Genomic DNA, 26,080 nt, shown 5'->3' on the forward strand with positions numbered 1-26,080 from the left:
GCAGAGGAGGTAGCCCTTTTTGTAGGAGAGGGAAGTTGGCAGGGACAGCTTAAAGTTAGCAAGGACAAGGCTGAGCCAGTACTTTAATGTGGATTCGGTTCAGTGGGAAATATGGGCAGCTCATCTAGTTTTGACATTAGCTCTTTTAGAACACGTAGCCAAATTTGTTGTTATTTAGTGGTCAGGCTTTTTATTGTGCCGGTTTTTCATCAGCTTTCCGATACACTGTTCAGAACATTTTAAGTACTATGAGGGAATTCATAATCATATAATTTTACAACCAAATTGCTTCGAGTGGTAGTTTAAAGAGTAAAGGTATGTGTGTAAAATTGCATAGCATTGTATTCCCCGTGACGCTTAGCATTGTGCTTACACATAGCAAATATGCATTGACTGTGAGCTTCAGTGTGTCAATCCTACCTATTGGGTGATGCAAAAAGGCCAAAATATATTTACAACATCTCTAAAAGCCTATTTAGAAAAATTCAGTTATGTACATGCAATTTAGTAAGCAATTTAGTATGCTCATGCAAGCTAGTTATGTGTTTTTCAAGATAATGTACCTGTGTTGCATTAATTGCTTTGGTTAATAATTTACTTCAGTGATGACTACTGAAGCCATTCTTGGGTATTATGAAGGAGATGGATGACGCTGAGCCTGCTTGAAGAGTTTAGAGAATAAGTTGGCTCATGAATCATAGTGCTTATTTTCTGGACTATTTGTTAGGTGGTGTGTGAGATCTTAAAATGGAGTAATATAATTTGTGTACCGTGTCCAGCAACTGAAGAGATAGAGTTATACTCTGTTATCTATACATGGAGAAGAAATGCCTTATACCTCGTTTCTCTTTAAGAAATATAACCAGGCTAAATTAATTTCTATTCATTTATTCATTAGGCAAAACTATGACTTCATTTGAAAAGAAGGTAAGGGTATGGCTTCTTGTGTGTAGGAGCTGAGTCAGTGTAGGGAAGTCATAATACTTTAATAAAGGGGCTGGAAGTCCCTGTCAAACATGTGTTTACCTTTTCTTAAGTTCAATGGCCCTGCTTTGTGCCTGACACATGGAGGTACTATTGTCACAACTCACATGTAGCACTGAAACTGGGCTGTCATGGAAGGTTTCTGAATGCAGCGATGATTTAATAATTCAGAACATGAAGCGGCAGTGAGACGCTATAAATGTTAGAGCTGTATCAATTCATGTTTCCTAGGCAATTTGTATACTCCAAGATTCACTAACTAGCAATGCCATTCTTTCACAAGCGTATGCACCTAGTTTTCTTGAACTCTTAATTCGCTGAAAATAAAAATCAATCCTGATCAGTGTTGACATGTGCCTCAATGAGTAAGTTGTCATTCTCAGCATAAGTGAGGTGAACTTCCACTTCCCTTTTGTTTACAAAGCTATTTGTTAGCCAACATTCTTTTCTCAGCAGTAAATGGCCGAGGTTTTGAAAGTAGCAACCGTAATAGACTTGCAATTTCCTGACATGTATCATTAAGGGATGGTTCCTGGGCATTCTAGTTCTCAGAGCTCTTCTTTAAGACCGGCTGTTCATGCGGGAGAGCTTTGAGTCCTGTCAAGGATAGAACTGACACTGTCCCTGTGGTTTTCTGTGGAGTAGCGAGAATAACTGTGTTCTGTCCCTGTCATATGAATTCTGTGTTAAATATCTGTTGAAATTGAATCTCTGATCAAGCTTTGGCTTGGGTTAGATTCAGTTTTAATATCTGTTCCCCCCTATTCTACAATGAGGATAAGATGAAGACCTAGGGAGATGATGTGACTTTCTAGAGATGCCGTGCATAAAGGTCACACAGGACACAGCAGAGGCTGCCATCACCTTGTTTTATATCTCTCTCTCATCTAACTCTGCTCTAATAGCATCCACGGTCTCTGCCTAGCGTGTAATTATAAACATGGTGCACGCTTTTTATAAAAATCAGAACATACGAAAAACCATTCCCAATGTTCTAAAACTTTAAATTCTTCAGAAGAAAACCCACCATCGATCCTATTGCATCCATGACCACTGCCCAAAGTTACATAGTGGCCAAATTCTGGGCCTGTCCTGCTGTCTTGTAGTTACTGCTCTAAGTACAGCTTTAAGCTACTCTCTCCCATGCGTTCAGCAATGTGCAGGAAAAGTACAAATAAAATGGTATTTGACCAACATGTACCAGTTAATAAAAAACAAGGTGTGATATAACAATCAGGGAAGCAGATGCTTGAGGAGAGCTCAGGACGAGGAGAGGTGTGAAAACAGAGGTGAGGGGTAAATGTTTGGCACTGAGAAACCCAGCTAGAGCTTTCTGAAGGTAACATACACGTTTGTTTTTATATTTATTTATTTTTGTGTGCATCTGTATGTATCAGTATTCATGTAGGTATGAGTATGTGTGCGTGTGTGTGTGTGTGCGGATGTGCATACATGTGGGTACATAATTGTAGAAGCCAGAAGGCAGCCATTAGTTTAGTTCCCGGTAACATCATCAATCTCTTTGGAGACAGAGATTCTCCCTGCACTAGAGATCATCTATTAGGATGGACCGGCCAGTGAGCTCCAAGCATCCTCCTGTATATGCTCCCCTGCTCCGGTGATGGGATCATAACCTCATACCCAGCATTTTCTGTAAATTCTGGGGAACAAACTCTGGTCTATGTGCTTAGAGAGCAAACACTTTATTGATTTAACCCCGCCACACACTAGTCTAATAGTCTAATAACATGCACTTTAATTTTAATTTAACATGCAAGTTTTCTTTGGCTGCTTGACAATTGACACATCTAGGGATTATTGTAACCCAGACCAAATGGATCTGCAATGAGCCCAGTGTATTATTCAGCTAGTTTTCATGAACACCGTAAAGACTATAACTGTACAAGCAAATGGGGTATAATTATTTTTAAAAAGTCTACCTGTATTTTGATGGATTGGAGAGAGTAAATAAATGAGTTTACTTGGCATAAAAGAAAACAATAAACACAGGAAAGATAAACGATCTTGATATTTCATTTTACTTTCTTTGATTTCTTAGAATTCTTGTTTTTAATTAAAGTTAATTAAAATCTTGGGGTTTTTTCCTCACTTCTTTCTGACTCTCTTTTCCTTCCATCTTTGATATAACATCAGTAAAAGATAAATGTGAGCTTATGGCTGTCTTTGTAACTTTAAAACCATATTAATGATATAGAGAACAATGTCAATTACTAGGGCTATTTTGGTGAAGCTGGTTGTTATGATAACCACAAGATCAGCTCTAAGCGAATTAAATCTGTCCAGCATTATGGGGAAATTTGATATGTGATGATATGTCTCAGTTTCTCTTCCAAGTTGACTTTATTCAAATAGTGTTCATTTGGCTTATATCACCTCATCGGATTCCTCTCCCCAAAATTCCAGTATCCCCTAAAAGGGTAGCACTTTAAATAGTTTCCAATAATAAGAACATAACACAAAGTATTTAATGATATTCACTTCTGAAAGATAAGTGGTAGGGTGCAGACGCTGGCTGGGATGGAGCATGGACTATGAAGACTAGAGAAAGAAAATGCCCAGCTCATATGGGAGAGCCTGGAGGGGACCCGTGTAAACAGCTGATCCAAGGAATGCAAGAGTCTTTAGAGGAGATGTGGGAGGGGGAGTCACTCTGGCACCAGGGATTTCTGAAGATGAGCCTTTCCACTTCAGAACACCGCAGCAACCACAGTCGCCCTAACAAGCTACAGACAACCAACCACACATGGATGGGGCTCATTCTTGCACCTCTGAAGCATCACCAGTAAAGATGGCCTAAATGATCGTTAAACCAATTACATGACCCTACAAATCACCAGAATTGTGTCTCTATTTCAGTAGTTTGGATAGCTCTGTCGTCAATTGTCACATCTAAAACTCATACACAGAAGATAATTACAAAAGAGTCAGGGTTGATTTTCGTTGTAATGGGCACAAAAGAGTCCACATAGAAAAGATTGTTGATAAGAACATAGTGAGTGCAGCGTGACCCAAGAACAAATAAAATGGAATGAATGCAGAACCTGTTTTCCTCAGAGCCTTCCCCAACATCATTACTTTATCTGCTGTCATTTGCAACTCACTAATGGAGGCTTCTGCAGTTAATTACCTGAATATAGATTTTTGTTTGTGCTACATAATATTCAATTCTGACAAATAAACTACTGACTGCTCCTATGCTTTGGATGGTTATAAGTTTATCTGTGGATTTATTATTATTATAGTACTATTTTAAAATGTAATATTTTTTTCCCAAAATTTGGTTCAAGATAATTAAGAATAGTGTTTAGCTCTAGGAAATTGTGTATGCTACTCGAAACTGATAATCTCTTTTTATTTATTTATTTATTTTGGCATTTATAACTACGTGGGTTTTTTTCTTTTTGAGAATATAATGTAATTGCAACATTTTCTCCTTCCTCTTTCTCTCTTCAAACCCTCTCATATGCTCTCCCCGTTCTACTTCAAATTCATGGTCTGTTTTTCTGTTAATTGTTATTGCATATGTGTGTGTGTGTGTGTGTGTGTGTGTGTGTGTGTGTGTGTGTGCCCAATGGATATGGTGCATCTGCAAAACATCATTGCCTTTAATGCTCAGGAAACAGTGTGGAAGAGGGTGTGGAAATACTGTGAGAGTCAGAGGATGAGGGAGTTTGCTGTGCTACCGTGTGTCATAACGTCAGAAATTACACCCATAGAAGCGCACCAACCTGACTGCCCAAATGCGAGTGAAAACAAGATGACATCAATGGACAAGCCAAACTAGATGGAGAAAAGTCTATGGTGCTCCAAACCTACACAAGCAACTAAAGACAACCAGTCAGAGCTGGGAGTGGGAGAGGTGGTTTTCCCAGGGAACAGCACACCAACTGTTTGTTCGGTGCCCTGAAAGTGTAATGTCTCCTTTGAAACTTTAGCCCCAGTGGCTGGGGTACGGGCTGGCGTACACAGTCTATACTCCAGAAAAATACATTGAGCTGAACAGTTCTCAAGAGAATGCTGATACTTCATGATGACTTGCAGGGGCATCATTCAATCTTTTCAAAATACCTGCATGAATTCTTTGAGAATCGCACGCACTTTATTTTGATCTTGTTCCTTAACTCCTCTGAGATCCATTCAATTTATATCTGTTTTTGAAAACATTAAATGCTCACTTGTGGCTTTATAAGAAAAATAGGTGCTTTCAATTGTAAATCGTGAAGCCATATTTAATGTTGAAAAGCTTCATTCTTGAATTCACTCTGGAATGATGACATGTAGCAGAAGAGACTCTCCACCCTCCTGCCTCCGGTACTCTCCAAGAGAACCACTCTGCTTTATTATGGTTTAAATTATTATAGTTGCATAGCTAATCAAACTTAGTGGATTTTGAAAAAGAACTACAATTTATTATGTCATGAATCTGTGACTTATGGAAGGCTTGGGGGACATGGATTATTTCTACTTCAATTGTTATTGGCTGGAATGATTTGAATGGGCCTGGGATAACCTCGCTTTAATTGGTTCAACCAAATGGCTGGTAAGTGGATGCTGTTACATCAGCTTTCATATCTTGAATATACTGAAAAGAGAACTAATGGTTGAGTATATACTCTTAAATGCTATCATAAATGCGTGTTCCTATCAATATTTAAAATTACTTAGTCTAAGGTCAAGACTGTTATCCAGGGCTCCTTATTTCTCTTCATGAAGATGTATCTAGAACACTTTGGCTTCCTCGTGAAATGGCAACTAAATTTTCAGAGATGTTCAAATGATAAAGAACTGGAATTTCCTAGTTTATTAAGGCTTAAGCCTATATGTTTGCTGTGCAGACATCGCCTTCCTATACCATTGGGGTATACCAAGATTTAAGGGAAAGGGCCTCTGTCTCTTGATGACAGGGAAATCCAAGTGTTTATCCCCAGCCTTAATCATACAGTGATCTTTTTGTAATGGATACAGGAAAAGTAAGACTTTAGGATGACATTTGCTAATGTGTAACTCATGAAATTAGTAGTTGCGTTGTATCTAAAAGACTACAAAAATTACATAAAAATGCACATCTGAAATTGCCACGCATGCTCCTCGTCATTACTAAGATGTGACTGACTATCGCCGCTCAGAGAGCACAACAGTGCAACACTTCTCTACACAGCTGACCATCTCCATCAAGAGCATTTGTGTTTGCTAAGTAGGAATGGGGCTTTCCAATGTATTGATTAACTTACTGTGACAAGGATATATAGTATGTTTCGTTTTAAATATTTCATTACAATACCTGTCTCAGTAATATGTATTTTATGTACATCACTGTATCACCAGGAAAGGGTTTTTATATGAAAAAAAAATATTTTGGAACACTGTTTTTTGTTTTTGGCGTAGAATTTACTAGAAAAAAATATTGAACACCAATAATGTCCCAGGAACCGCATGTCCTCTGGGGGAAATACAGTAGGGAGCGTAAAGGAAAATGGATACATTACAAATGAGCACAGGAATATAAATTAAAGCGGAGACAGCTATGTTTCAGTCAGAGATCTGGAGAATGCTGGTAGAAGAGAATGTTCAGCCCCGGTGGTCAGGGACAACCCCTGAGAGGAACTGACGTTAAGCAGAGACCTGAGCGAGGAGAAGAGATTAGTGTACAAAAGGAAGATGCTGAGCCAAGTAGGAAAGAAGCAAAGGGCCATGTGTGGCAAGCAGCGCATAGTTGGGTATTCCTTATTATTTGTTCAGTCCCTTCACATCTCTCTCTCTCGGGGAATTAATTAATTTGCATTTCATGTAACTGTTAAGTAATATCTTGCTCCTGCCATTTTGTGGCTCTCAGAAACTGTGTGTTTCTTCCTCTCATAATCTTCTTGGGTGATTTTTTTTTTTTTTTTCTAGGAGGGTGTTTTGCTCACTTGCTTCTTATTTTTGGTCTGTTGCTGGTTTGTGCTTTGTGGTTACAGTGGAACTTAAGGAAAAAAAAACCACATTTTGAAATGAGAGTGGCTTAAACACTGATCATAAAACTGGCCAGGAAACAAAAGGATGAGAGTGAGGACAGAGAAAACCATGACATTTATATTCATCCTTCCCCGTATTGTGAGTTTTGATGTCCCATCACACCTTTTGTTTTGTTGTTTTTGTTTTTTTGAGACAGGGTTTCTCTGTGTAGCTCTGGCTGTTCTGAACTCTGTAAACAACGCTGGCCTTGAACTCACAGGGGTCTACCTGCCTCTGCCTTCCTGAGTGCTGGGATTACAGGAGAGTGCCACCACACCCACCAGTTACATATTTTTCTATGTTGCCTGTTTCAACATGCTAATGTACTTATTAATTCTGATTGATATGCTTTTTTTTTTAATGCTAAGCACACATGGTTTACGCACCAGGTCTACCATGTTAGGCTCTTCTGAGTTTGTGTAGTTTCTCTTATTAATGAGTTCTAAACGTCCAGTTCTTTCTTGATGGTTAGTACCTTTTTATTCATTTAAAGAACTTGGTCTTTTTTTTTTTCCTTTTGTAAGGACATGTCAGGTGGTGATAATTTTTTTCAGCTTTTGTTTGTCTGAGGACACTTTTATTTCTGAACCACAGCTTTGCTGGGTACGTTATCCTTTATTGATAGTTTCTTTTCCTCTTGCACAGTGGCTCCCACCCATCCTAAGGCTTTAGAACCTTTATTACAGCTCCTCATGCTGTAGCGACCCACAATCATAAAATTATTCCACCGCTACTTCATAACCGTGATTTTGCTAATGTTATGAATCGTAATGTAAATATTTGATATATGACATCTGTGGGGGTCATGGCCCACACGTTGAAAAACTTTATCTAGCATGTGTGATGAGCTCATCCTACTACTCCCTTATGGCCTGTGGGGTTTCTACTGAAAGCAGGTAATTGTAACATATATGTGCATATATGTATGTGTTTGCATATGTGTCTATGTGCGTTATGTACATGCATGTGTTTGTGTGTGTGTTACTCTCCTGCTTTCTCAAGAACCTCTTTTTATTTATCCTTTGGGAATTGATTATGTTATGATTTGAGATAGCTTTCATTGATAGCAATCAATCATGGTGACCCTGCGAACCAATTATGATGACCTTCATGTACCACTGTTTCAATTTTAGAATTTTAGGATTGGGCAGTTGTTATTTTTTTATTGTCTCTGTGAGTATGCTTTTTTTCTCTCGGAAACACACTACAGACTCTTGAGTGCCACACCCCAAGTATTTATTCTTCTAATGCTGTCCCAAAGTTGCTGTGAACTTTTTTACTCTATCTATCTATCTATCTATCTATCTATCTATCTATCTATCTATCTATCTATCTATCTATCTATTTGTTTGTTTATTCATTCATTCATTCATTCATTTCTTTATTTATTTTTCCTTTCTAAAAAATTTATTTATTTCAGTTCAAGGGCTACTTGTGTTGGTGTTTAAGTTACTGCAGTTCTCTTAGGTTTCTCCGATAAAATACTGATGTTGTTTCTCTATGTTTCCTTGAAGTTTGTTCAATTTTTTAAAGGCTTTATGAAAATCACCTGGCTGTGTGTGGATTGATTGCTATAGGGTCAGTAACTGGCACTTCTTTTCGTCCATTATTGTCAGTTGAAAATGTGGCTTTGTTTTGGCTTGTCTCGGGAATTCTAGGCAGCTGCTCTGTGGCGTCAGCTACTTCAGCAGCAGATGAAAAGCTAAGTTCAGTGTTGCCCCAAGTCAGCACTGGAGCACTGCCATCGTTTCAATATTGTGGGGTGTCTGAGGGCCTTATTTCTTATAAATCCCTGGTTACATGCTATCGGGCAGCTGTTCCTATAAATCTCTCTAGGGTTAGGGTGAGCCCAGATAACTCATCCACAGTTACCGATATGTGGTCAGAAGCCATGGGATTCTTGTCTCTTCCTGGATCTCATGGTGAAGGCACTTTTCATAAGCTCCCACGAGTCGTCAATGCTTTTATACTGTTGCATCCAAAGTCCACACTCTTCTGGGCTCAGCTCAGTGCAACCTGGAGCCCATGGTACTGCAGCCCGCGGCTGGCGTAGCCTCACCTCGCAAACCCTTCCAGCTACCCAGAGGTAGTGTCCAGACTATGGATGTGATCCATTGGGGCCTCAGGTCTCTGTCTGGTAGCAGGATAGGTCCAGAAGTTGCCCTCGGCCCTGGTGTAGAAACTTGAGATCTGATAGGCATTGTGTTGGGTCTTACCAGGTGGGCAGAATTCCACTATAGTCTTGAGCTCACATCCCTCCTTCCTTTGCAGTAGACAGAGCACTTCTCCATGCTGTGCTCCGTTAAAAATTAACACATATACCTAATTGTCTCTCCCCTGAGCAGGAAGAGTCTCTCAGTGTACTTCCTGAAGTTAAGGCCATAGCCTGGAAACATTGTTTCTTTCTGCTTTCTTCAATGCTAACTTTCTTACTATACTAAAACCCATGACAACAGTCTCTCACTTAGTTTCCGCAGCTCTTGCAAAGACATGAAAAGCTGTTCAGCTTCATGTTTCTGAGGGAGACACTATTTGCTGACACTTTGCTCTTCCTCTGTGTGGAAGGCAGCAGTAAGATGCTTGGCAAATGCAGCCTGTTTCAAGCATGTTAGAAAGACAGTCTAATTAAGCATAACTAATAAGTAATCCTGTGATACAGACTGACAGTTTTTAAAGGCTGTGAACTATTACAGAACACAGTTAATGAATTGTCTCAGTATTGTATAGTTATTCATTATTTAAAAAAAATTCAGTCTGGTTGTTTCTTTTCTGAAAACATGAATTTGCATATTTTAGATGATTATTCTCGAAGAACTTGTTAATATTGCTGCTGTTTCTGTTCTTAAGCACAACAGTGAAGTAACGGGATGTCGTGTCTGTAATTACTTTTATTTGAGGGGGTGTTACATTTTAAATAAGTTTTAAATAATTTTAAATGAGTTTTAAAGACCCAATTTAGAAATATTTCTATCTAATTTTAATTAAATACAACTTATTTAAAAACCATCCTGCTCTGGTGTTTGAATCCCTTAATAACAACCTTAGAATAAGGACTACAGAGATTTTGTTTTTTTTTTTTATATAAAGTAACAGCTTTCTGTTGTGGAATTACAATGTGTTACACTCAGAGGAGAACACCTGCTTTCAGAGAAGCAAATAATCCCACCTGCTCCCTCCCTTTCCCCACTACAGAAAGAATCCTAAGTTGCTTTACTAGCTGGGTTTTACATCATTTATATCCAACAGTGTTTGGCTCAGATACTGCAAAGGGAAATAGCTCATATTTTCTTGCAAGAAATGTTCTTTTTTTTTTCCCAAATGAATGGAAAATGACAGATGGAAGTGATCTCTGCTGATCACATGTATTGGCGAGAAGCATCTAGAATTCCTGCAGTTGCTGTGTGGTGTTTACTGAAAATCAGAGTACAGCCCCACCCCCTTGTCAGCAGGGCTTCCCGCTAGTAAGAAAGTGATGGGGAGGAGTTAATGTTGCATGAAACAGTGGATGCATGTTCAGCTGGGGTTTGAACCCAGTGACTTTCACAGAGCTCCCCCACAGTAGATCCTTATGCACAGACCGACAGGACCCGGGGAGAAGGGAGCTGGTACACTCAAGTTTCAGCCTTAAGCAGCACTCATTTTCACTTGCAGTCCCCTGTAGATAACTCACAACGGTCGCAGGCTGTCTTCGCTCTGAAAATGATGGGCTCAAAGCATTTCTACTTCTTTCTGTACTGACACGAGCTTAACGACTCAAAGCTCTCTGACAGTTTTATTTCAGCTTTGAGTTCCGTCCCTACTCATCTACACAAAGTTCTAAAAATAGAGCACTTTAATCTGTCTCCCCCCACCCCCCCAGCATTTCTGATGTTCTGTCAAAAATATTTATAACCAAAGAAGCACTCCAGAAGCTGGAAGGAGTGAGCTGTGAGAGGAGCAGGCATCTCTAAGCGAGATCATCAAGCCCTGGCAAATTATGACTTGATAAGGCTTTTCTTGAGAGGGTGAGGCTAGAGAGAAGAAAAGGCCAGAAAGGCTGATGGCTGCGGAGATGGCCTGGTGGGCAAGGTGCTTGCTGCATAACCTGGTCACCCGAGTTCTATCCCCAGAGCCAACAGAAAGGTGAAAGGAGAGATGTAGTGGTACAAAGTTGTTCTTTGATCTCTACATACACAGGGACACACATGCACACGTGAACACACATGCACACACACACATACACTAATAATAATAATAATAATAATAATAATATGCAAGTAAAATAGGGCTAGAAATTTTAGCAAACTTCTAACTTTATGTCGATTTCATGGAGCCTCATGTTGTTTGGCATGATAATGTTCGTGGAGTTCACAACTGTTGTTCTATGGCCGCCTTTCTAGAGAGCATGCCGAGGCCAATCAGTGCAGTCAGGGATTCCTTCCCACGTGTTTCCCTCTGGAAGTTAATGAAGATACTTCTGTAACGTTCGTTACTGACGCGGTCAGCTTATTATTTCTTTTGAACTTGGAACGTCTGTCTTAATTTCGATCATTTCTTCTCGTTTCAGCTCTTCTTTATGCAACTATTTTTGGAAACGTCACCACCATTTTCCAGCAAATGTACGCTAACACCAACCGTTACCACGAGATGCTGAACAATGTTCGAGATTTCCTGAAACTGTACCAGGTTCCGAAAGGCCTTAGCGAACGTGTCATGGATTACATTGTCTCAACATGGTCAATGTCAAAGGGCATCGACACGGAGAAGGTATAGTTGTTGATTGTTATTATTACTATTTACTATTAATCTTATGCTTAGCAAGATATTTAGATATATTACATTTCCCTTTTGCAATTGCCTTATAGTTGCTATAGTTTCTGTAAGTGACATTTCAATCAATCACATTTATTGAGTGCTTAGAAGGTGCAGAGCACCCAACCATTAACAATCAACTAGCACCAGTCATAATAGTCAACTGAGAAAATTCAGTTTCTGAAAACAGCCTATTACTCCGTTTCCCCACGATACTCTCATTACTACTTAGTAATTTTCTGTTAAACTGTCTGAGCAGTCTCCTATGAGATCTTATTCTTAATTTTTCCTTTGACTTTCTGTCCATTTAAAAATTACAAGGGGCTCATGAGATGGCTCAGCAGCTGAGAGAGCTTCCTACCCTTATAACGACTGGAATTATGTTCCTAGTGCCTATGTCTGGCAGCCCACAGCCTCCTGTAACCCCTGCTCCAAGGGATCAGACACCCCCTTCTGGCCTCTGTGGGTACCTGCACACACACACACACACACACACACACACACACACACACACTCAAAGAGAGAGGGGGGAGAGACATTTTTAAAGTATATTTTTAAAAAAGAAAAAAATAGAAAGAAACTCCCCTGTTATAAGTGAAAAATGTGTATTATCTTCTATGGTATCTTCCTTTTAAACTCCTCTCTATCACATGTATTCTAAAGTAATTTTTAATTCTTAATCTTCCCTTGGTTTTTCATACAAGTAGTAGAGACATACCTCTTTTCCAGTTATTCCCATGTTTCATTTCTTGTTTTTTTTTAATTTATTTTTGTGAGAGCTGCTTTTTAAATTTTTTTCCCACCTATCATATATTTGGGGCAAAGACTGACCCAAAATTCTCCAATAAAATTCTCCAATAAATCAAAGCCTCCTCACTTTTGTATACCACCCGATTTATATCAAATGTAAGGGGCGGCAGCCAGAGCTGGCGCACAGTGAGTGAAAGCCAGTCCTGAGTTATTTAAATCGGAGAGCATCATTGGATGGAGACTGTTCTTTGTAGAACACTTACTTTTGACAGCTGACAGTCAAATTCCAAAATACCTTTCTTGCCATTTCTAGGTGATATGTATTTTTGACCTGTGTGTGTGTGTGTGTGTGTGTGTGTGTGTGTGTGTAAGAACTCATGAGTGATCAAACTAGATGTTTATACACTGGAATTTCAAACCACAACAAGCGAGTTTCAAGCCAGAGCAGGCATGGGAAGAGCCAGATGACTGAGGGCAGGTGTGAAGTGTGACTGTAAATTGGAAGGGAAGGTGCAGGTCATGTTTGAGGCAGTTTCATGGAGGAATTCTGAAAGAAGGGAGAGATGCTCCTTCCTCAGTATTTCACAGTCCACAGCATACATTTCCCAGTTAAATGACCACAGAAGAAAAAGCAATGAAAGCACATCTCTTTGTGATTTGATTAATACCCACCAATATGTGGTTAGTGGGAAAACATTCAAGAAACATTTGTCACAGTGACAAAAAGGCAAAATCACAAATGCCATTAAGGGTGTTGAAGAAAAGGAATTTTTTTTTTTTCACGATTGGAATGGAAATTAGTGCAGCTGCTGTTGAGCACAGGATGTTCCTTCAAAAAGCTTAAAGTGATAAAGTGAATCTACCACAGGATCTATCTATCCTACTTCTGGGTAGCTACGAAAGGAAAGCAGACCTCTGTACAAAAGAGATACTCACACTCTCGTGTTTACGGTTGCACTAGTCACAAGAGTCAAGATAAAGCAAACGTTTAAAGAAAAAAAATGAAAGCCTGTCATGAATAACAAAACAGATGGGGCTGGAGAAGATTGTTTTAAATGGGATTAGACCTAGAAGGACAAGTAACTCATGTTCTGTCTCATTCAGAGAACTTTAAAGAGCTGAGTTGAGTGTAGAATGGTGGTAACCACAGGATGGGATGGGAGAAGAGGGAAGAGGGAAGGAAGTTGGGTAAAGGTACTGAATTACACTCAGAGTTGTTCCTGAGCGCTGGGAAAAGCAGATTTAAGTTGGTGTGACAAATATAAAAGCTTTGCTGTGCATGAAACATGCCATGACTATTGATTCCTTTCAGCCTATTAGGGAAATCCCCACTCAGATCAGATCAGATGCGTGTTAGCTATGGAGACAGTATACATGATGAGAAGAAGATGCATGCCAGATTCTGGGCCTACAGAAGGGGTGTGGGGATTCCAAGTAATTCCTTCCTAGGAGAGACTGAATTTTAAAACGCATCCTAAGCTACATGCCATATGCTACCCAAACAAGAAGAAAACAAAAATTTGTATCCATTTCCTTGATTTAAGTCTCTCTTGCCTCTGTGGAGCCCTCTCCCCAACTAACACACACACACATACACACACACACACACACGCACACACACACACACACACACACAAGAGAGAGAGAAGGAGACAGAAAGAGAGAGGCAGAGAGAGACAGGAAGAAAGAGACAGAGAGAGACACAGAAAGAGACAGAAAGAGACCCACACATACACATTAATAAAAAAAAATAAGTTAAGGAAAAATTGAAACATTTGAGTAGAAATGAAGCATCACTGCAAAAGTGCAAAATCAATTTTTATAATTTGTAAAGTATTTTTATAAATCAGTCATATTAGAATGTTTTAACAACTAAGTGAGCCAAAGTCATAGTTAAGGTTATTTAGACATTAAAAAAATAGTCACAAGGCATTATGCTGATTTAGTAAATCAGTGGTTGTAGCTTCTGCTACAATAACTATGACTTCACTAGCACTGGGTATTAGCTAGGTTTCTAATACCAGATATGGTTTTACCCTTGGTGAGTGAGTCTTAAGTCCAATTAGAGAGCTGTTGGTTACCACCAAGATATCTAAACCACTACTGTACCATTACAGTTATTGTTCTGGGCTGATTATTGATGTAGTATGTAGGTGTCATAGCTGGTAGGACTGCTGGTTGCCTACCCACTTTGGAAGCTTACATGGCACCTTCTGGTACCAAGAAAGCTAATCCTCAGAGAACAAGCTTTCAGGTTACCAACATGACTGCCCATGTGAACTAACAATGATGATACCAAGGAACATGCTAAGCCGGACAGGAGAAAGCCCAGAAGGCCTCAACCCTACACAGAGAAATGTAGGCAACTAAGGAAAGCTGGGAGCTGAAGAAGCGCTCTTCCCCAAAGACGGCAAACCAAACAATCAGCCCTAAAAAGATACATACATACAAGTAGCATTATATGTACTGAACAGGTTATATTTATGAATATATAGGTATACAATTAGTGAATTGGAAGAAGAGCAGGGAAGGGTACATTAGCGGGTTTGGGTGGAGGAAAGGGAAAGGAGAAATGTTATTAAATTATAATTTCAAAAAATATAATCTCAAAATTATATCACTAGTAAATACTACACAAAGATTACTTTCACCTATAACAGAATAAAAATCAAGTCATTAAGAAGCCGTTTTTAGATAGATACAGAAATGCCCAATCTTAGCAAAGACTGTATTGCCTGGCTCTGCTGTGCAATTCTGCAAACTGTGGAAATGGGTTGAGCATTTTATAAAGTATCAGAGCTGGCACTAGAGCTCAGTCCTTGAGGCCTTCTATTTTCTGTCTTTATTCATTGCAGTAATATAAGCCTATGTCATGACTTCAAAAACATGCTAACAACACGTGAGTGTCCCAACTAATCTCAGACCTGTTTCCTCAACTATATATTGCTCTCTGCTTTTCAGGTCCAATGAATCTGTCCAAAAATTAGGTTTTTTTAAATTTTTTATTATTTAATTATTTTTATTTTTATTAATTACAGTTTATTCACTCTGTATCTTCCCTGTACCTCCCAATCCCACCCTCCCTCTTCCCCACCCATGTCCCTCTCCCAGTCCACTGAAAAGGGAGGTCCTCCACCCCTTCCCTCTGAACTTAGTCTATCAGGTCTCATCAGGAGTGGCTGCATTGTCTTCTTCTGTGGCCTAGTAAGGCTGTTCCCCACTTAGGGGGAGGTGATCAAAGAGCAGGCCAATAAGTTCATGTCAGAGACAGTCCCCGTCCCCATTACTATGGAGGCAACTTGGATATTGAACTGCCATAGGCTACCTCTGTGCAGGGGTTCCAGGCCATCTCCATGAGTGGTCCTTGGCTGGAGTATCAGTTTCAGAAAAAATCCTGTGCCCAGACTTTTAGGATCTGTTGTCCTTGTGGAGCTCCTGTCCTCTCCAGGTCTTACTATCTCCCACTTCTTTCATAAGATTTCCTGCACTCTGCCGAAAGTTTGGCTCTGACTCTAAACAAGCAAGTCAAAGACTTGTATAAAAAAATTTCAAGTCTCTGAAGAAAGAATTAGAAGAAGATGTCAGAAGATGGAAAGAGCTCCCATGCTCATGGCTTGGCAGGATTAACACAGTAAAAATGGCCATCTTACCAAAAGCAATCAACAGATTTAATGCAATTCCCATCAAATTACCAACACAATTCTTTACAGACCTTGAAAGAAAAATTCTCAACTTCATATGGAATAACAAGAAATCCAGAATTGCTAAAATAATCCTCTACAATAAAAGATCTTCTGGAGGTATCTCCATCCCTGATCTCAAGCTGTACTATAGAGCAACAGTTATAAAAACTGCACGGTACTGGCATAGAAACAGAATGGTGGATCAATGGAACCGAACAGAAGACCCAAAACTTAAGTTCTTATTTATCTTTTATAAATACATTTTACTGACATTCCCCAGTTTATGTAGTGGAAACTAAACTTTCAGATTCTTAGGATACAATTCCACACGTTTGAACCTTCATTACACCCTTACCTAACTTCAGTTCCCATCACCTTCAATGTCACCAGTGAATCCAAGCCATCATCTTGTCCCATAAGAGTTGATGCGCCAGTTAACTGCTCTGTGCTCCTAAGAGAATGTTCTCAGCAGAGAAGCAAAGGACCGTGGGGCTTTTCTATCTGTTTATCTTTAACCTTTTTGATGTATGTTAACCTCTGCTACAAGCACTTACAGTGCAGTTGCTTGAAATTATGAAAATACAGTTGTGGGGTGATAAAATGAAAGGTGTGTAACAGTAATTATATCAATGGATATACTCAGGGTACATCCATAGTAAAGAGTACAAGGATTTTTAATCATTACTCTCTTTGATTCAATGTTTTGTTCCTATATTGCTTGGTAAGTGAAGTTTGTTGTCTTAACATAGGTGTCTTACTGCATAGTTCGCCTATGTTTTCTTGAAAATATTTTTATTCATAGATATTATTAGAAAATTTATAAATGCACATACCAAAATGAGGAAAATAAATGAGGCCTGGTGTCTTTTTTAATGTCTCTTTCTGTGTTAGCTCTAAAACATCTATTTTTTTTCAGCCCTATGTACAATGGAATTTAATGATGCATTACAGCTAATTAGAGGGAAAACTTTGCTCCAATTATTATGATTTCCTTCTAGCTTCTCCACATATTTAGTTTTATAGATTTTTGGATTCAACACTAACACACAAGCAAATTAATCACAGTGATTTAACTCAGTCTTAACCAGCTTCTGTTGAGTACAATCACGGGTTAAATCCATACTCATGTGGGGATTAGAGCATTTTTTTTTTTATCATGGAGGCTTGTTTTAGGTGATTTCTTTTTGGCATGGGGCAGCACATAGATTAATTTTATCTACTAGACAATACTTTATTGACTATCAACCATTACAGGTGCTCTGTATTTACTGACTTAATAACAAAATCCATCTTCTGCTCTTTGCCACTGGCTAACATTCTGTATTTAAAAGACTGAGAAATGGGTGGAATGAGAGAGGATTTAAAACGAAAGAAGATTATGAGGGGAAATAGAAGGGATGATGATTAAAGCTCATAAAATGTATCCTGACATTTGAAATAACTTTTCAGGAAAATAACTCAAATGAAATAAATGGGTTGGGACTGTATTTTCAGTCTTGGGGACCACACACACACACAAAAAAAAAACCTTACAACTCGTATAAAGTTTTATAGACCAGCTATTTCTCAGCACCCTAGTGCCTTTGGTCTCCTTTACAGGTTAGCACCTAAACCCTCATGATTTTTATTTACAATTCTTACTACCTTTTCCATCCATAAACTAATCTTATCAGTATGAATTCTCAGACCACACATTGTATATTATAGTCATTACATCTCTCCATATGTATATGTAGCCCAGAGAATGACTACAAAGGATTAAAGAGAGCACAGCAGAGTCCAAGGGAATTCAAAGAGGTCTTAATGGTTGCCTAGGCAGAGGTTGGTGCAGATGAAAAGACAGATGCCAGGAATGCAAGGTCACAGGGTTGAACCTGGCATCTGCCTAGAGCGTCACTTCAAACATTAGATGCAGAACCAGATCTAGCTGGTCTAATGGATGTACTTCTGGATGGCAATTTCAGAAGCCTTGTCAGCAGTAGGTAAGACACAGTGATGGATCTCCTGGAACATTCTGGAGTCTCTTACTCTCAGTTGCATGATGCTTTCCTGAGATGGTCAGGTGACAGGTCCATGGGGCTGTCGAGATTTCAGTGTTACATATCAGACCTGGCTCTGCCTGAAATTCAGTAGACGTATTTTTGTCTTTGGTTTACAAGGGGTAACAGTCACCCCAATACAGTTCGTATCAATCACATCACAGAACAACTGTTGCAATCACCTTTCAACCAGATATTTCAAAGAAATAGCAACAAAGGGCAGCCCACTTACTTAAAGCTGAACAAGGTGGTTTACAATTCAGATCATATTGCTATCTGAAAGACAGGTAAAGGAAATATAAATATTCTATCTGGCTAAGAGAATACTTGGGGAGAGGGGTGGAAAGTAGCTCGAAGAACTGAATTTATTTGAAGAACAGATCATGCTGCTTCAGAAGGAGATTCATTTCTACAAGTAGGGGTTTTGGGTCAGTAGTTTTTAACCTTCCAATGCTGCGACCCTTTAATACCCACATGCTGTGGTGACTCCCACCCACAAAATTATTTTTATTATTACATCATAACTGTAATTTTGCTACTGGTATGAATAGCAATGTAAATATCTTTATTTTCTGATATTCTTAGGCCACGCCTGTGTGACCCACAGGTTGAGAACCACTGATTTAAGTAGACTCAAGTAGATCGCCAACCTAAAGGACTTTCGGGCCCCATACACTGCTCTTGCTGTCTCTCTGCTCTCCAGTCTTTGTGATTGCTTTTGAATAAATTTAGATGGTGACATACGGGCATAGAGCAGAAGAAAGGCTGCATGTTACAGAATGACAGAAGGCACTCCCAAGGGGGAGAGAAAGGTCACTGTGTAGGCACGTACCCTCATGTGTGAGACTGGATAATGGCAGAAAGCCGCCAGCTAGATAGTACTCTTGTATTTTTCCTGGAAGTTCAGAGAGTCACGTTTCTACCCAGGGACTCAGATGCCACTATTTTGATCAGTTGAAGTTTCTGGTTTTACAAGCTGATGAGAGAGAGAGGAAGAGGGAAAGAGAGATGTAGATGGAGAGGAGAGTCAAGGAGAAAATGAGAGAGAGTGAAAGAATCAGGGAGAGAAAGAGAGAAGGAGGGAGGGACAGGGAGGAAGAGAGAAAGGGAAGGTGAGAGAGGGAAGAGATGGAGAAGAAGAGAAAGGGAGGGAGATGGAGAAAGAAAGATGGGGGAGGGAGAGAAGGGGAAGGGAGAGAAAGTGGGGGATAGAGGGGGGAAAGGGTAGGAAAGATGGAGGGAGAAAGAGATAGATTAGATAGATAGATAGATAGATAGATAGATAGATAGATAGATAGATAGATAGATAGATAGTGTCTGGGAGAGAGAAGTCTTCAACAACCTTATTACCTCTCATATCTGATTAGCTCCCTAATACTAACTCTGAGTATTACATCTGTAGGTGATAGTGTCTGCATGATTTGAGTTGTGTTATTTGTTATTTCTGATTCAGGAACAATATTTAAGATAGTCTGCATACAACTTACAGAAAAAAATTCTAAAGTATCAATACCTAATTTTAACATTTTTCCATTTTTGTGGTGTGTTGTGTGTGTGTGTGTGTGTGTGTGTGTGTGTGAACACACACGGGTGCCCATATATGTGAAGGCCTAAACATTATGTCAAGAATCAACCTTGATTGTTCTTCAGACTTACTTATTGAGGCAGTGTCCTTCAGTCAAATTTAGAGCTCTCTCATGTGGACCCCGTCTCCTCCTTCTGTTAGAAGTACAGGCCAGCTTCTTTGCCCACCCAGTGTTTTATGTGGGCTTTGGGGGATCTGCCTCTGTTCCTTACACTTGCTAGCCGAGCTCCTTAACCACTGCACCATCTCTCCAGCCCATTTCTCGGCATTGTTTTTTAAAAATTTTTATTATTAGTTACATTTTATTAACTCTGTATCCCAGCTGTATCCTGCTCCTTCAATCCCTCATCTCCTCCCTGCCCCCTTCCAAGTCCACTGATTGGGGAGGACCTCCTCCCCTTTCATTTGACCCTTGTTTATCAGGTATCTTCAAGACTGGCTGCAAAGTCCCCCTCTGTGGCCTAGCAGGACTGCTCCTCCCTTGGGGAGTGGGGAGGTCAAAGAGCCAGCCATTGAGTTCCTGTCAGAAATAGTCCCTGTTCCCTTTACTATGAGAAACCAATTGGTTACTGAGCTACCACAGGCTACATCTGAGCAGAGGTTCTAGGTTATATCCATACCTGGTCCTTGGTGGAGTATCAGTCTCAGAAAAGACCCTGTGCCCAGATATATTTGGTCCTTGTGGAGCTCTTATCCTTTCCACAATGGAATACTACTCAGCATTCAAAAACGAGACAATCATGAAATTTGCAGGCAAATGGTGGGATCTAAAAAAGATCATTCTGAGTGAGGTATCCCAGAAGGAGAAAAACACACATGATATATACTCACTTATATAGACCTATAAGATATAATAAACATAATGAAATATGTACACCTAAAAAAGATGAACAAAAAAGAGGACCTGGGGTAAGATGATCAATCCTCACTTAGAAAGACAAATGGGATGGACATTGGATGTAGGAGAAAATAGAAAACAGGACAGCAGCCTACCGTAGAGGGACTATGAAAGACTCTACCTAGCAGTGTATCAAAGCAGATACTAAGACTCATAACCAAACCTTTGGCAGAGTTCAGGGAATCAGCATTATTTTTGTTAATGTCTTTGTCCATAGCGTTTCACGAGTGAGATAAATTGGCCTTTGCAAGATGATAAAATCAATACTTCCTTAAAAATACTTTGAACTCATAGATTCTCTGATGGGCCTAAGCCAGGCCAGCTCTGAAGCATTTCTCCTATATATTACTCGGCTATTGGGCAAGAGACACTATGCCTATTCTATCATTTAAAAATAAATAAATAAATAAATAAATAAATAAATAAATAAATAAATAAATAAATAAATAAATGAATAAATAACATCCTTTGGCTTCTAGTATCCGAAAAGTGCAACTTTTAAAATTTTGGCTTAGATGTGGGAAAGGAACTTCATGAGCATCATCTCCACGACTGTTTCTCAATTGTTAGCTCCTAACGTTCTATAGAGTGAGTATATTTGGAGTTGTGATTGTCATTTCTTTTTTCTCGCTAGCTTTCATATCTAATCTAACAAGGTAAATTTTATATGCAGCCGCTTCCATGAAGCAGAAGTTAAGTAAGCACTTCAGAGTACACTAGAGCTGACTATTACACAGTACATTACAGTAACATTAAAATGTCATAATGAATATCATTATTTTATAAAATTAAGACACATTAATAAAAATGCTGAAGAAAACCAGTAATCCAGAATGGTCTTAGTAAACACACAATAGTATTATTTTAAGCAAATGGGAATGTTAATACTTTCTGTAATAATAATTTGGAACACTCAAAGTAGGAATTTTAATTTCTTATGGCTTTTGTATAGTTCTAGAAGTCTTCAATGCAGTTTTTATATTACCGTTACCTAATATCATTAGTTAAGCTTTGTACATGTACTCTAATAGGCAATGTTGTTTTTCTATGCTAATTTTAAGGAAGAAACATTATAATTAAGTCCTAACGCCTCAAATATCTCTGTAGAAATAATAATGAGTAGAACATTTTCATTTTTGCTCTACCATGTTGACATTACTTTAGTGCAAAAGTGCAGGCTACTTTGAACTTTATTTTCTCATCACTTGGCCATTAGCTTCTGAGGAAGGTCACGGGAATCATGCGATAACTGTAACAGAGAAAGAGACACATGGAGTTATCCCCACTGGCCATGATGACTTAATAACTTGGTTTCATCGAGACCACAGCACTGGGTCCCATCCTTCTGGGTTCACATCTCTGGAAGAGATGCAGCCATTATCCCCACTTGGTTCGCTGGAGTGTGAAAAGTGCTCATATCGTGCCTGCAGCGGGTAGACAGTGATAAGAGAGGCAAATCATTTCACTCAGAGTGATGAGCACAGCTTTCTTCTCTTCTCCAGTCATAAGCTACAAAAATGGCCGTATGGCTGGCATCATTTTCTTAGTCTTTATTTAGCACTTAGTGAAAGTACAATTGTTTTAAAATATGGATTAAACGGAAACATCAACTATCATAATTTAGATAAGTAAACATTTTATATATGAATACACTAAGAACAAATATATAATCATATTCTAGACTATGTGGAAAAGCCATGAGTCAATCTGCATGGGGACCATGTCATACTATGAGTTGATGTCTCTATTTAACCTGCTATTTTATTTTGAGATGTTTTGGTGGGTCTGTTTTCAGACTTGACTGCAACCAGAGCAAATTCTCAGCAATGGCACCTCCTTTTGAGCAAAATCATTATGCTTCTTAGAACATGAGACATTTTTTAGGTTAAAGGTAGAATTATGCAGATGGTCAGGCTGTATAATCGCTTTACTTAAAAGATGCATCGTTTCCTGGCATTTCTCTTACTAACTTTTGCCATGGTTTGACCATATTGTTCTTTTTAGAGGAATTACTTTATTTATGTATCTATTCTTCACCCATGTGTTTGCATATGATCTGTGTTCACGTGGTGCCAGTAAAGGTCACAAGAAGGCAGCAGATCCCCTGGGACTGAAGCTATAGATGGGTAAGATTCACTTTGTGGGTCCTGGGTTCTGAACCCACATCTTGAGAGCAAGTGCCCTTAATCACTGAGCAGTCTCTCCGGCCCGAGTACATTGTTCTTTATTATTTATTTTTTAAAGGGTTTTGTAACTCTCTTCTCTCTACCCCCCATCTCTTTCTTGGGTTTTATTATAATGGATAAAGGATGCCTGCTTAAAAATGATTTTATTCATTCTTTAAAAACTAAGCTTAGAACCTTTACATGTCATGTCAAATAGCCATTGGTATCTCTGTCTGACACAGCAGAAGGCATAGAAAAGGTGGTAAAAGATTTAAGGAATTCCTTTAAAAAAGAAAACAATCACAATAAAAGATAGTTGTCCTTCCAGCTGTATATTGCCCATCAATTCCTTGGCGCCATTCCTGGTATGATTTGGCATCAAGGAGCGGACCATATGACCGAGAAATTTGATGGGTTTCTTTCTACGTTGATTTTTATAAATCTGGATTTTCCTCAAATCCTTTACTTAACCTCCTATTTTCTCACATTAGCATCCTCCCTTACTTCTTGGGCTTCCTCAATGATGCTTTCAATTCCCCAGTTTCTGCCAAGGCATCTCAAATGATAGGAGGCATCAGTTGAGGAGGATCTGTGTAGCAGCAGTACTCTCTGAAGTTTGACTCTGCATAAAAATATTGTTGGTCTTTGTAACCATCGCTGTAGAGTGAGAAATACAAATAAACAATTGTTGCTCTTATGTTACTTAGAATTAATAGAAAGGAAAACACAAAAACTATGGAAAAAACATACATGGTAAGTTGTGTTGATGCTTGGGATAGAGTATGCTAGGCAAGAGTCTGTTGGGGAAGACCAATCTAATTCAAGTTGCAAGGCTATGTGGTGGAATTAAAAAAAAATCATAGTAGAATTTGGACAACAAAGTTTGTTAGAAATAGAAACTTTGCAACCTTTCATAATCAGACTGAAATTAGTTACATGTTGGTAGCTAAACAACTGGTCTAGAGATGGGAAACAGCATAAAGCAGAAAAAGCCAAGATCTTAGGACTCTGTTGATTACAAATAAATCATCAGTTACCCAATTTATCTAGACGTATGTTACCTGGCATTCTACTGTCACAGATAATTTCAACTAATACTTCATATTCGTTAAAAATTTTACTCTAAATCCAATAGCTACGTAGAGCAGTACAACAGCTTATTGGTTCCTGGATCTATCTTAATGCATTAGTGCATATTTGCTTAGAATATGTTAAAATTACACGGATCATCTGGCTTTGAGGATATTAATCAGGGGCTTCAGTCCTATGTGTTATCAGAGCACAGACAAGACAGGGCTGTGGGGAAGTGTCAGGGATATATTTGTGACCTGAGGACACCATTAGCACATCTCACAGTGATGCGTTTGTTGGAAGGAGTGGCACAGTTCCCTTTTAAAACGCTGACATGTGGTGTTCCTGAAATGTGCCTTTTTAAGCAAAAGTCTCGCGATTATATAACCATTTTATTTCTAAAAATGTTAATTTATATGAAAACAGATGACTTTTATGTAAAATTGGAAATCAGAACCAGAAAAAAAGAAGAGAGAGAAAGTACATTAAATCCCTCATAATAACACTACTTATACAACTACATTCTGCCACTTTTTACTCTGTATGGCTTCATGAGCAGCTGGGTATTGTAACTGTGTACAGGATAAATGGCCTGTGTTTGAAATATGTGAAATGGGGAGGTCTTTGGACTTTTTTTTTTTTTTTTAGATTTGGGGTTTCCCTATACATGATGAGGTATCTGCATGAAACTTGTTTTGAGGTAATGCACCTCCTGAGCACATGAACTAAAGACAACTTTACATAATGCTTTCAGCGCCCCTGTATTTTGCTGCAACCCGTCTCATGAGTTCAAAGGTAGAACCATCCAGTTGGTAGATCATATTTCAAAATCCCTTTTGATTTGGTGATGTTTTGAAAATATTTTGATTGTAGAATTTAAGATGTTCAACCGTGTCATGGAAGCCTTTGTGTTCTTTTCTGTGGATATATATCAATATACCTTTTATTTCCCCATTATTGTATATTTATGATTGTTACCTTGATATAAGCAGCAGAAATAAGGGTTTCTGGATCATAGACTTTTCATATTTCATATGCTATGCTATTTTTATGGTTATTACTTCTAAAACATCAAGTCAACTATAACAATATAAATTTGTATATGTTCTTTTAAAGAATATTGATATTGACACTAGGTATTGATCTTTCAATTTCTTGTAAAATTAATAGCACATTTGATTTTCTCTTTCTTCCAACACACACAAACTATATTTTTTGCCATTTAATACAACAGAAGGTAGGCTATGAGAGAGTCTGTCTTATTGAACCCATGAGTTTATCTGGGTTACTGACAGAAGCGTGGGCTGGGGGTTACATACTTGTCTTAGTTAGGGTTTCTAATGCTGTGCTAAAACACCATGACTAAAAAGCAGGTAGGAGAGGAAATGGTTTATTTGACTTACGCTTTCACATTAATGCTAATCATTAAAGGAAGTCAGGACAGAAACCCAAGCAGGGTAGGAACTTGGAGGCAGGAGCTGAAGAAGAGACCACGGAAAGGGTGTTATTTACTGGCTTGCTTCATATGGCTTGATCAGCCTTCTTTCTTATAGAACCCAGGACCACCAGCCCAGGGATGGTACTAACCACAATGGGCTGAGCCCTCCCACATCCATTACTAACTAGGAAGACGCCTTGAAGCTAGATCTAATGGGGGCGTGTTTTTTTTGGGGGGGTGTTTTTTCAATTGAGGTTCCCTCTTTTTCATATAACTCTAGCTAGTGCTAGTTTGACATAAAACTAGCCAGCACAAATGGAGCATGTAGAGTTTATCACCAAAAAGCCCACCTTGCAGGCAGCTGCACCAAGAGACAGTATTTTTCTCAAAAACTATGTAACTGTTTTTTGTTTGTTTGATTGATTTTTAAGTTGCCTGGTGGATCTTGCAACATTCTAATTGTCCTCAGACTTATGAAACTCTCCTCCCTTCAGAGAGCAATGTTTCAATTCAAGGGAAGCAGCTACACTTACTTTCCCAATATGAAGCATCAGCCTCTGGAAGACCAGTATATCTTATCATACCTTAACTGTTCCTGTTTTTACAGCTTTTTACTCTTCTGAGTAAGCCTTTTCTGCCTTAGCACTCACCACCATGTCAT

The 26,080-nt window shown here is 38.9% G+C and overlaps 1 protein-coding gene across 1 annotated transcript in view; it reads left to right on the forward strand.

The window, feature by feature from the left end:
* The window catches only part of Kcnh5 (potassium voltage-gated channel subfamily H member 5), a 235,340-nt gene that overhangs the window by 175,721 nt on the left and 33,539 nt on the right, over nucleotides 1-26,080 (forward strand). The window contains exon 8 of the mRNA XM_055595313.1: nucleotides 11,546-11,745. Within this exon, the coding sequence (XP_055451288.1) occupies nucleotides 11,546-11,745 (200 nt within the window). The remainder of the gene's footprint in view (nucleotides 1-11,545; nucleotides 11,746-26,080) is intronic.

This window comes from Psammomys obesus, unplaced genomic scaffold (assembly GCF_907164565.1).
Source record: "Psammomys obesus unplaced genomic scaffold, mPsaObe1.curated_primary_1811, whole genome shotgun sequence".
Taxonomy (NCBI): domain Eukaryota; kingdom Metazoa; phylum Chordata; class Mammalia; order Rodentia; family Muridae; genus Psammomys; species Psammomys obesus.